General features: G+C 33.5%; 1 protein-coding gene across 2 annotated transcripts in view; it reads left to right on the top strand.

The window, feature by feature from the left end:
• LOC149783517 (uncharacterized) overlaps nt 1-4,407 on the top strand; it is a 99,211-nt gene extending 94,804 nt beyond the window's left edge. For both annotated transcript variants that reach the window (XM_089931759.1, XM_089931760.1), the window contains one exon: nt 2,257-4,407. In XM_089931759.1, the coding sequence (XP_089787885.1) occupies nt 2,257-2,458 (202 nt within the window). In that variant the 3' untranslated portion in view covers nt 2,459-4,407. The remainder of the gene's footprint in view (nt 1-2,256) is intronic.
• The last annotated feature ends 7,894 nt before the right edge of the window (nt 4,408-12,301 follow it).

Below are 12,301 nucleotides of genomic sequence, written 5' to 3'. Positions count from 1 at the left end.
TAAACACACATTAAGTTCATCCTTTCAGTAGAGCAATCATTGTGCTCCTACAGGGTAATGAAGGTACGGATTGGATGCCCAAGCATTACCTCTTCATCTTGTCTGAACTTCTTAATGTGATCAGGTATTGTATTGGATGGAGAAAGAGAATTTTTTGTAAATTATGTTTATCCAAAAATACTTGCCCACTAGATTGCTCTCAATCCTTCCCACCCTTCCCTGCAAATGTGAGCATCCAATCAAAATTTTACTCAAGCTTAAACTGCTTATATCCAGGATGCCGACGGTCATATGGTATGACAGGGAAGTTAATCTGTAAGAGTTATTTCCCTTTGGTATTGACCCCCTTTTTTATGTCTTTCATGGAGGGCTTGATTCGAAGGTAGCACATGGCAATCCCTAATTTTAATATGATCATGTATGTAATTTTGGAGAAATACAATTTGGTAAAATATATTTTCTTGTCATAAAACCGAAAAATTCATATATTTTGTTTTCTTCCTGTTGTGTTTGGTCAACCAGTTTAAATGGAAAACAGCTTTTTTAATTATTCCATTTTTTAAAAATTACTCCATTTATTGAACATAATTTTTTATGATAAGTTGGAATTTTGGGGCCCCGAGTAGCCGAGTGGTCTAAAGAGCTCTCCGTTATGGATCACTGCCATCTCACCTCTGTCGGATTCAGCCAATGTGGGTATGTGAGAAAGCTTGCCAGTAGCTTCTCGTGGGTCGGTGGTTCCTTCTGGGATTTTCCCCGAGTTCTTTCTCCACCATTAATACTGGCCGCCATGTATAGTCTATCGTGTGCTGAAAAATGGCATTAAACCCTACAACAACAATTGTTGGAATTTTAATGTGTCTTATGGAGCTGATACAATTATCATTTTTTAATTTTGGCATGCAATAAGCTGTAACATTTAATTTTTATAGCAATTCAGCCAATATTTTAACTTTCTGGACTTGATGCCTTGGTTCCCAAAAATTCAATACTAGTATTCCAGATAAGCATATTTACGGTTTGTTATCTTGTAAGTATCTGAATTACAAATACAAGTTATGTCTAGTGTGGTGTTAAATACAGGAAACTTTGCTGGTTCCTTTTATGTCTTAATGGTCAATCATGTGCCTTTCAGTGACTGTCTGGATTCTGTCTAATGTCAACATATTTAGTGCCTTGTTTCTGCTAAATACTGGTTTCTACTATTGCCACATTTCTGCAAAATATTAGTTTGTGCTAGTGCCTAATTTTTGCTGGATACAAATTTCTGCTAATGCCTTGTTTCTACCTTTCCACAATAAAAAAGGGGGCTCTTGGTGATCAAGTTGTTTAAGTCTTTATAGGTAACTGACATCTCACCTGTGCGTGTGTTCAAGTCTCAAACTTTGCTAATGGTGTGTGAGAAAGTCGCCAGTAGCTACCAGTGAGTGAGTCTGTGGTTCTTCCCAGGATTCTCCCAGGTTCGTCTTCCACCAGATATACTGGCCTATCATGTGCTGGAAAATGGCATTAAATCCATAACAACAAAAAATGGCATTAAATCTATTACAACCAAACGTGGCATTAAATCCCACAGTATATTAACTATCAAAAGTTCATTTGATTGTCCAGAATAATGACAAGTCACCTACACACCCATCCCCTCATGGATTTGGGAAATACTGTGTAGAAAATGGAATTTCCTGAATAAAGTCCCTCAAAATTCTCTTGTATATGATTCATAAATATGTTTTCATTTTAAGTACTTACATTTAGTTGGGGATTTATGTTTTCATTATCATTACTAGTTATTGCAGTGTGTGTATTAAATCTCCTGTATCAGATTACATGTTATTATTTGCAGCATAGTAATTAATTCATGGGTGATGTTAAGCATTCTACAGTGCCATGGCTTCTTTATGGCCTCCTAACAAGGTCAGACAACACATCAGTGGTTGCATACTAAAGACAGCAAGGAGGCACTTGTGCTTCTTCTCTCTGAGTGGAAGTCTGGAAGCTTCTGTGCTGGACAGAGAAGGAATCAACCTTTTCATACAATCTCTCAGAACAGCTACTCTCTGTAAACACAAAGTCAGAAAACAATAATGGTTTGGCTGTTCTTATTACTAAAAATAGAAGCCTACTACATCATCACAAAAGTTTTCCATACAGTGCTTTAAAATGTTAGAAAATTATCACTTACATTATTTTGTATTTTTCTAAATTTTGTTTGAAAATTGTGTATACAGTTCTCACTGAATCCAATTTTTTTTGTAGGGAATCCAATGATGGACCTCACAATTTGCCCACATTAAGGACCTCACGCTGGATGCTTACAGATCCCTCAACAAGGCCCCACATCAAAGATCCTCCTGAAATGCCATTGGCTCCAGTTTATCATATGACCTCTGTCACCAAGGTGACTGTACCATCTGCTGATACTTGCCAGGAGGGCAGCAAATTTTGTATCATAATCTGATGATTTTAGTTTTGTCATGAATATTATGTTGTTAATGTGGCTAGCGTTCAACATGAACAGGACATTCAAATAGACTAGCCAGATAGTTTTAGTTCTACCATGAATATTAAAGTGGTAATGTGGCTAGCACTTAGCAATGAACAGGATGTGTAGACCAGTCTGATACTTTTAGTTCTACGCTAAATATTAAGGTGTTAATGTGGCTAGCATTCAGCACAGAACAGTGGAAGTAGACCAGTCTAATAGTTTTAGTTCTGGCATGAATATTAAGGTGTTAATGTGGCCTGCGTTTAGCAATAAACAGGACATGTAGACCGGTCTGATAAGGTGACTAACATTTAACATGGAACTGCAACAGTAGACCAGTCTTTCCTTAGCACCCACTACAAGTTGAGCAGAAACATCTTGATTTTCTTTCTCAGATTTACCTCAGTCAGCTTATAAATTCTTAACATATACATAATAGTGGTAGGTATGTTTATATGTAAATGACCCAGTTTCAGTTTAAAACTACTTATGGAAGTTTTGAGTATGTAAAGTTTTTGGACCGTTATGACTTATTCATGTTTTGGAGAATAATACCTTTAGGACTACTATGCTCAAGCCCCTTGACCTTCATAAATGAAAATGTTAATAATGCAATCAGGTCAAGGACAAATACATGTTTTATGCATATGTAGATACTGTAATTACAATTTTTGTCATGAAGACATTTTGTATCACTTTTATCAAATATATATAGACAGTTTAGCTTTAGACTTGTTTGGCAGCAGTTGTGTGTTTACAAACTCAAACCTAGTCTGCCGCTGGACAACAACAAATATCATTTATCAAAGTGAGTTAAACCAGCCAAGTTTAATTAAGGCATTAGTGGTTATCTTACCCTTTTTTTCTTGCAAAGATATGACTATAACAGATTGAGACAATTTATTAATTTATTGCAACATTGTATGCACACAGTCAGGGTGTTGAAATAGGTTTCTAATGGCACACAGCCAGGATGTTGAAATAGGTTTGTAATGGCACACAGCCAAGGTGTTAAGATAGGTTTTTAATGATCTTACATAGGCTTTCTGTTCCTCAACAAGTTTATATCATTTCATGCACAACATAATATCTTTTCTTGGCTGCTTTAAATTTAAAGCTGAATTTAGCAGAATTTTGTGAATGCATCTACTCTTCCATGCTTCATTGGATTACAGTAGAACATAGTACATGTTATGGTCATTAGAACATATGCTTGTTGACCATTTGTTGTAATAAACTTATTTTCAGAAATGTTATGCATTTATTTGACTATGGACTTGTCTCCATCACTGGAATATGTTTGTGATGCAGGAGAGATGGTGGACATTATTCAGCTTACAAGGTTTCATTTGAGATCCAGATATGACATGGTATTGCATGCTGACAAATTAGGCTGTATATATCTCATATGAACTGCATGTGCAATAACAAACCAAACAGTTTAAGTCCAACATTTATGTAAATTGAGAACATAAAATTATAAATAAACATAATTCATGAGAACTTTATCCTGGCTGTAGAGTAGTGAACACAATTGATTTGATTTGTATCATGAGTTTTACTTCTGCAATAATTAATGACATCTGACTTATTTCTTACTTAGAATAGAATAATACACATTGCACATTTTAACAAATAAAGTTGGTAATTATGACACGTATCGGCTGAAAAGTTAATATTGTAGTTATGACACTCACAGGCAGTGTAGTTAATATAGTGATTATTATGACACTATCTTTGAAGATAATATAGTATTTATGACACTGAAGTTAATATGGTACAGTGTGACCCCGCTATAACGCGCTCTGTTATAATGCGAATTCGGATATAACGCGGTCGTGGCATGGCTCCCGAAATTTCAGGTACCTTATTACAGGTATTTTTCCTAAGCATGAAAAATAAAATACGGAAAGAGTTTTATTATCATTTTCAAGAAGAGATTGCGTATAAATATGAATATAAGATGAGTGTAGCTGAAATATCATATACAGGTATTATTCTCAAACTCTTCTTAAAAGTGCGAAAAAGAATGTGTAGAAAATTTATTGTCATTTTGGGGAGGAAATCGCATACAAATTCGAATATAAAACAATCATTGTCATTGTGTGGCTCCTAAAATTTAAAAATTTAACCAATAAACATTGGAAATACAAGTATCCGAACCAGTGGCTGGGCCTTTTGAGAACTTTGAACTTTGTTTATTGTTGAAAAATTACTGTTAATATTGTTATTACTGATCCTTGAGCAATGAACCCATTATGTCTTCTTTGTGTCTGTCTTGAATGCATTCCGTATACAATCTTTGCTCTAATAATATCCAACATACGTTCTCTAAATTGTATACACAACTAAGCAACAACCAATGCAGCAGTTAATAAAAGATTCTCGCCAGAATTTATTAATCAATTAATTTAAGTACATTGCTCATCATCAGAGTCAACTGCTGAGCTAAACTTGTTCAAATTAGGTGGCAACGATTTATAAAATAGCAAAGAAACAAAAGCCGCCAACATGTGCACTTGGCTTGGCGGTGTTGTTTTATGCAATCTGTTGACTAGTAAATAATGTCATCCATTTCCTATAAATATACCCCCATTGTTTAATGACAATTATTCTTGCTGTAGTCTTTCAAACCAATAGGAGTAAAAGTGTTAATTAGTGGACATTTAGGATGGAAAATTGGAAACGGAAACGTAAAGCTTTTACTGTTAAAGAAAAGATTGAAGCATTGGACAGGTTTAAGTCCGGTGGTAAACAATCACAAGTAACTAAAGATCTAGGTGTGAATGAATCAACAGTTCGAAGATGGAAGAAGGAAGAAGCAAAATTAAGAGAGATGGTTGTAGATATGCATGAAAGTGAGGGAATGATGAGGAATAAAGCAAGACTAGCAGGAGACACCCAGTTTGATGCAGCCCTGTATCAGTGGTTTGTCTAGACTAGAGCTCAAGGAGTTCCTATATCAGGACCAATTATAAAGGCACAAACCGAAAATTTACACACTGACTTGGGCAATATTCCAGCTTCAAAGCAAGCAATGGATGGCTAAACACTGTATTTATGACACTCATTATCTTTGAGGTTGATATGGCATTTATGACACTCACTGTCTTTGAAGTTGATATGGTATGTATGACATTTAATGCATGGGAAGTTAATGTGGTAATAATAACACTCACAGGCTAAGAATTTAATATGGTAATTATAACACTCACAAGCTAAGAATTTAATATGGTAATTATAACACTCACAGGCTAAGAATTTAATATGGTAATTATAATACTCACTGGCTAAGAAGTTAGTATGGTAATTATAACACAGGATGAGAAGTGTTTTTTATGACACACACAGGCAGATCAGTGATATGGTAATTATGACACACAGGCTGTGAATGTAAATCATATTTTGATAGCATAGCATGTTCATCACATACATGACAATTGTATGGCACAAATTAGGTTTTTTATAAATTGCACTTTGAAATTCCAGAAATGGTCTTTATTATTCATCCAGTTTGATATCATATAGAGAACACCTTGATATTACATGACATGATATTTATAGGTTACTGCATTTGTATGGGAAAATAGGAACGAGTTTTTGGAATGAATACTGCACGAAATTGTGAGTGCAGTATATCCTTCTGACAAAATGAGTTCATATTTTCCCATACAAATGCAGTAACCTTTTTATTATATGCTCATTTTTTTATTCTACCTAAGGTTTAATTATATAAACAAAATACACTACAGGAAACAACATAAATGAATGAATGCCGTATTCCAAACTAAATACACAAGCACAGATTTGACATTACAAAATGACATCATTATTGATGTGCACATAACTCCGCCCAGATAAATTTGAACTTAGTCACGTGCTTGACATAACTTTCGAAAGAAAATGGCGTGTCTAGTTAAAATTGAAATTTGCAGTCATATTGTGAATGAATGCGCATTGCAACGACTTTTCCATTTGATCTGGAGTGAAATATATTTTGGTATTTTGTTTCGATTTGATGAAGGTTTGTGATTTTGGACTGGAATCATCTGTGCAAATTATACATGAAATACATCGGATTGAAGTGGCATGGGAGAAGCGTGTTTACATCTGCAAATGTGTTTCTATTTCTGTCATTGAATGTTTGAAATCATAACGTGGGAAAATATTAAGTCTTTCAATTACAATTTTCAAAAAGACGCTATGGAATTTAATGTGTATTTCATTTTGAGTGCAGTAAGGAGGATGCAGTTGCACTTATCATCGAAATTACAGCACACTTTTGAAATGTGTAATCCAGATTGAAAACCTATGACATGGCTCATGTAATTCAGATGTGCAGAATTAAGAAAAAACATTTTGAGGAAATTCAGGATGTAAAACTGTAAGTATATTTTATTTTGGTATTCTTAACACCAGATAAAGAATACAGTGTATTCCTTGTCACTTGTATGTTATTTGTAAGGACATAATCGTCCGTCTTTTATATAATGTAGCTAGCCTAAATCCGTAACATTGCATCAACGCGGAATGTGCCAAAACAGCTTCTTTTTTTTTTTGCAGTCCACGAAACATGTTTTAGTTCATTCAGAAACAAATTTAAATAAAGACACCCACACTGTAAAGAGCCTCTTACGCGAGTGCAAATGATTTGTTTACAAATCAAAAGTGCTGGTGTCTGTGTCATTGTTTGTTTACAATAGAAAGTAGTTCCTTTATTCATGTGAATGCTATATGTGTATTGTCGCGCGCGTTCAGTATAGGGGAATACTGAACGATTCCCACAATGTAAAGTTAACGGGGAAAAAAATGAGCATATAATAATAGATGTTATTGCAGTCTAATTTAATAAAGGTTTGACATTGATCCTACCAGGCATGACAATGATCCTACCAATGACATTGATTCTACCAGGGATGACATTGAACCTACCAGGTATGACATTGGTCCTACCAGGTATGACAGTGTATGTAACACTGTATATGACAATTAGGACAATTATAACTAATCAAAATATTTATTATGCAAAGTGTATTTTTAAAAGTAGATATATTTTACATTTGTATGAAAATATGCAATTGATAATTTCTTATTGCCATGCCAATAATAAGGATATATATAAAAACTAGGAGTATGTAAAATTACCCCATATAAATAATATTAATCAAACACTGAGGTACATTCTACTCAGATCATAGTTTTATATGTTCAGGACTGGAAATTCTTGGGCTATTGTCAAACCTTGATTCCATCCAGATGTATTTTCATGTCACTGTCCGGTTTTTAATTTGTTTTGATGCTGTCATTGACCATCAGATATTGATGATATTCCAAAAAATAGAAAAAATTTCTTTACAACTTCATTTCATAACCTATTCAAAAGAATTTGATTCAGTTTGAAAGACAGCATCCAGACATAATTGTAATTGTTGGCAAATGATACAGATCTGCCTTCTTTTATAGCTTATGTTACACAAAATAGAAAAGCATTTAAATACTTCTTAAGCTCCACTCACTGAAAGCATCGCAATAGAAATTGACCAGGCTTGACTGGAAGCATCATGGTGATAGAATTTGACTGGAAACATCATGACAACAGAATTTGACCAAGCATTATAGTGATATAATTTGACCATATTTGACTGGAAGCATCACGGTGATAGAATTTGACCACATTTGACAGGAAATATCATGGTGATAGAATTAGACTATATTTGACTGGAAGCATCATGGTGATATAATTTGACTATTTGACTGGAAGCATCACAGGGATATAATCTTACTATATTTGACTGGAAGCATCATGGTAATATAATTTGGCTATATTTGACTGGAAGCATCATGGTAATATAATTTGACTATATTTGACTGGAAGCATCATGGGGATATAATTTGACTATATTTGACTGGAAGCATCATGGAGATAGAATTCGATTATATTTGATTGGAAGCATCATGGTAATATAATTTGACTATATTTGACTGGATGCATCATGGTAATAAAAATTGGACTATGTTTGACTGGAAGCATCATGGTAATATAATTTGACTAAATTTGACTGGCAGCATCATGGGGATATAATTTGACTATATTTGACTGGAAGCATCATAGAGATAGAATGTGACTATTTGACTGGAAGCATCATGGTTATATAATTTGACTATATTTGACTGGAAGTATCACTGGGATATAATCTTACTATATTTGACTGGAAGCATCATGGTAATATAATTTGACTATATTTGACTGGAAGCATCATGGTAATATAATTTTACTGTATTTGACTGGAGGCATCATGGGGATATAATTTGACTATATTTGACTGTAAGCATCACGGAGAGAGAGAATTCGATTATATTTGACTGGAAGCATCATGGTAAAATAATTTGACTATATTTGATTGGAAGCATCATGGGAATATAATTTGACTATATTTGACTGGAAACATCATGGGGATATAATTCGATTATATTTGACTGGAAGCATCACAGGGGTATAATCTTACTATATTTGACTGGAAGCATCATGCTAATATAATTTGAGTATATTTGGAAGCATCATGGGAATATAATTTGACTATATTTGACTGGAAGCATCATATGGATATAAATCGATTATATTTGACTGGAAGCATCACAGGGATATAATCTTACTATATTTGACTGGAAGCATCATAGTAATATAATTTGACTATATCTGACTGGAAGCATCATGGGAATATAATCTTACTATATCTGACTGGAAGCATCATGGGAATATAGTCTTACTATATTTGACTGGAAGCATCATGGGGATATAATTTGATTATATTTGACTGTAAGCATCACAGGGATATAATCCTACTATATTTGACTGGAAGCATAATGGTAATATAATTTGACTATATTTGACTGGAAGCATCATGGGGATATAATTTGATTATATTTGACTGGAAGCATCACAGGGATATAATCTTACTGTATTTGACTGGAAGCATCACAGGGATATAATCTTACTGTATTTGACTGGAAGCATCACATGGATATAATCTTACTATATTTGACTGGAAGCATCACAGGGATATAATCTTACTATATTTGACTGGAAGCATCATGGGGATATAATCTTACTATATTTGACTGGAAGCATCATGGTATAGAGGGCATTAAGATTCAGTAAATTATGCTCTGCCTGCAAATATGGCCTCTTAAAAAAAATATGACCCTCTAAACATCTTTGGAAAAACATCATAACATGGCCAAACCTGAAAGAAAGTGCCTCGGTGTAAAGGCCTTTAAAATTGTTTAAATGATGTTTATCCACCATCAGATATGACCATTATAAATCAGAGAAATACTTTATAAGCAACATTTTCACAGAAATGGCTCAGCAGAATTTCACCAAATTGTACATCAAAAATTCAAGCAGACTTTACAATTTATACAAATAATGTCAGTCTGCCAATGGCTGCTATTACTAAAAACAAGCTCATTTAATTGACATCTCTCATATCCTCAGATTCCACTGAACTGATTTTGACCAGATATTACAAAAGGCATCCTAGCTTGAAGGACTTTTGTTTTATTTTTTTACAAATGGTGCCAGTCTACCATCAAATGTGGATGCTGTTGCTAAAACAGAAAATCTGTAATAGCTTCTGAAAACCACTAAACAAAACATAACTCACAAGCAAATGGTCAGTAGTTCTCCTGGGAAGATTGCTGAGCAAATAGGATTACTATGAAAAAGCTACTCATAATTTGGCCATAAAACTTTGCAACGATCAGTGAGTTATTTCAGTAATGTGCTCAACAGAATTAAACCAAAGTTATTAACCAACATAAGTTGATCTTCCACCAAATATGACCTCTGTTAATATCTGTTACTAACAACAACAAAGAAACATTTACACAACTCTCTCTCAGAAATGGCTCTTCTGATGTCATTAACTTTGACAGAAGCATCCTGAAATAATGGCTTTCAATATTGATAAAATGTATAGGATGTGATCTTAAGTTTATCTAATTATAAAATAACTGGAAACGGTTTTGCTGAAAACATTCTAATGACCCAGATTTCTTGGTCACCTGCTTTTGCTTTTTTAGGTTGACATTAGCTAGGTGCGCAATCTCAGGCCTGTTTGGGATTCCTTTTCATTGGACCCATTTCAGTTCTAATTTCCTCTGTCTTTTTATAGTAACTACTTATTAGATATCACTAGGACCATGTCCATTGACTATATATATATATATATATATATATATATATATATATATATATATATATATATATATATATATGTATGTATATACACATATATCGTGTGATCCCGCTATAACACATTAGTTACCATCCACATACAAATGTCAGTCTATGTAAATATATTAATTACTAGCGAGCAGCCAAAAACCCAATGAAAGATAGATTATGAGATAATGCCTTGTCCGGTTGATCGCCATTACCAGAAATGTCAACAGCAAAAAAGCGGATATCACAACATACAGTACTCTCGCTAGATGTCAAGATAAGTTGATTACAATATAACAGTGTACTGTTTAGATTGTTTTGTCAGCATGGACAAATAATTTGTTCATGTAACAATAGATAAATTTCAGTGCAATTTCTTCACTCCAAATCTATGGTTGTATTTACAAGTTTAAACAGCCAACAATGTCGCAAATAAAAAAAATCGCCAGATGGTATATTTTACTGCCAGTATGGGAGAAAAACATCAAAGTTTGCGACATTGGCGAAGCCCTACTCGATCCCAGAATAAACTTTTTTGATGTTATTTTTCTTACTTTTCTGTATATGAGAAAATTACATGTAAAGTTTCAGGAGCCATGCCTTGATCGTCTTATATTATTCATATGGAATCTCTTCCCTAAAATGATAATAAACATTTTTTTTTAAATTTCCTACTTTTAAGAAAGATTTTTTTTCTTCATGCACATGAAAAATACACATATATGAAATTTTGTGAGCCACACATGACAGCTCCGGTGGCCTAGTGGTTAGAGTGTCTGCCTTGGATGCAGGAGGTCATGGGTTTGATCCCCTACTGAGTCATACCAAAAATGGTACTAACAGCTGCCTTGCTTGGCGCTCAGCATTAAGAGGTCAGTATTAGGACTGGACGGCCTGGTGTCAGAATAATGTGGGACATCATGCTACATGTCTACGGCATGATGCCCCAGTGCTAGACATCACTATAAACTGCCACAATGCAGACATCGTAGCAATATGACTGAAAAATTGTTAAAGCTACGTTAAAAATCCAAATCACATCACAAATCACACATGAGCCACACCATGACCGTGTTATATCTGAATTTGTGTTATAACAGAGCATGCTATAGTGGGCACACTACATATATATATATATATATATATATATATATATATATATATATATATATATATATATATATATATATATCCACTATGTTTTGTTGGTATGTTAAAGTTAATTTCCATTAAAATTTCAATAAAGAATTAAATTAACTATTTTAAAATTTGTTTGCAGTACATATTGTTATGTACTGATTTTGTACATTTCTTTATTCTTTTGAAGGTTATTTGTTATATGCCACAGATTGTTGAATTTTCAAAAAAAATATGTTTAGATTTCATTTTTTGCACATTTTTTGTAAAATAACATTTCAATTTAGCAAATTATTTATACATATTACTTTTTTGATGTTCAGAATGTTATTTTGATATTCAGAATGTTATTTTAATATTGAAGATGAATAATGAGAATGTTATTTGGATGTTCAGAATTATTAGGTCCTGATATTATGCACACTGGTTAATTTCTTCAAGTTTGAGTATTG

Source organism: Sinohyriopsis cumingii, chromosome 14, assembly GCF_028554795.1.
Source record: "Sinohyriopsis cumingii isolate HCF-2022 chromosome 14, ASM2855479v2, whole genome shotgun sequence".
Taxonomy (NCBI): Eukaryota; Metazoa; Mollusca; class Bivalvia; order Unionida; family Unionidae; genus Sinohyriopsis; species Sinohyriopsis cumingii.
The sequence above is the reverse complement of the archived record's forward strand: the minus strand, read 5'-3'. Positions and strand labels throughout refer to the sequence as shown.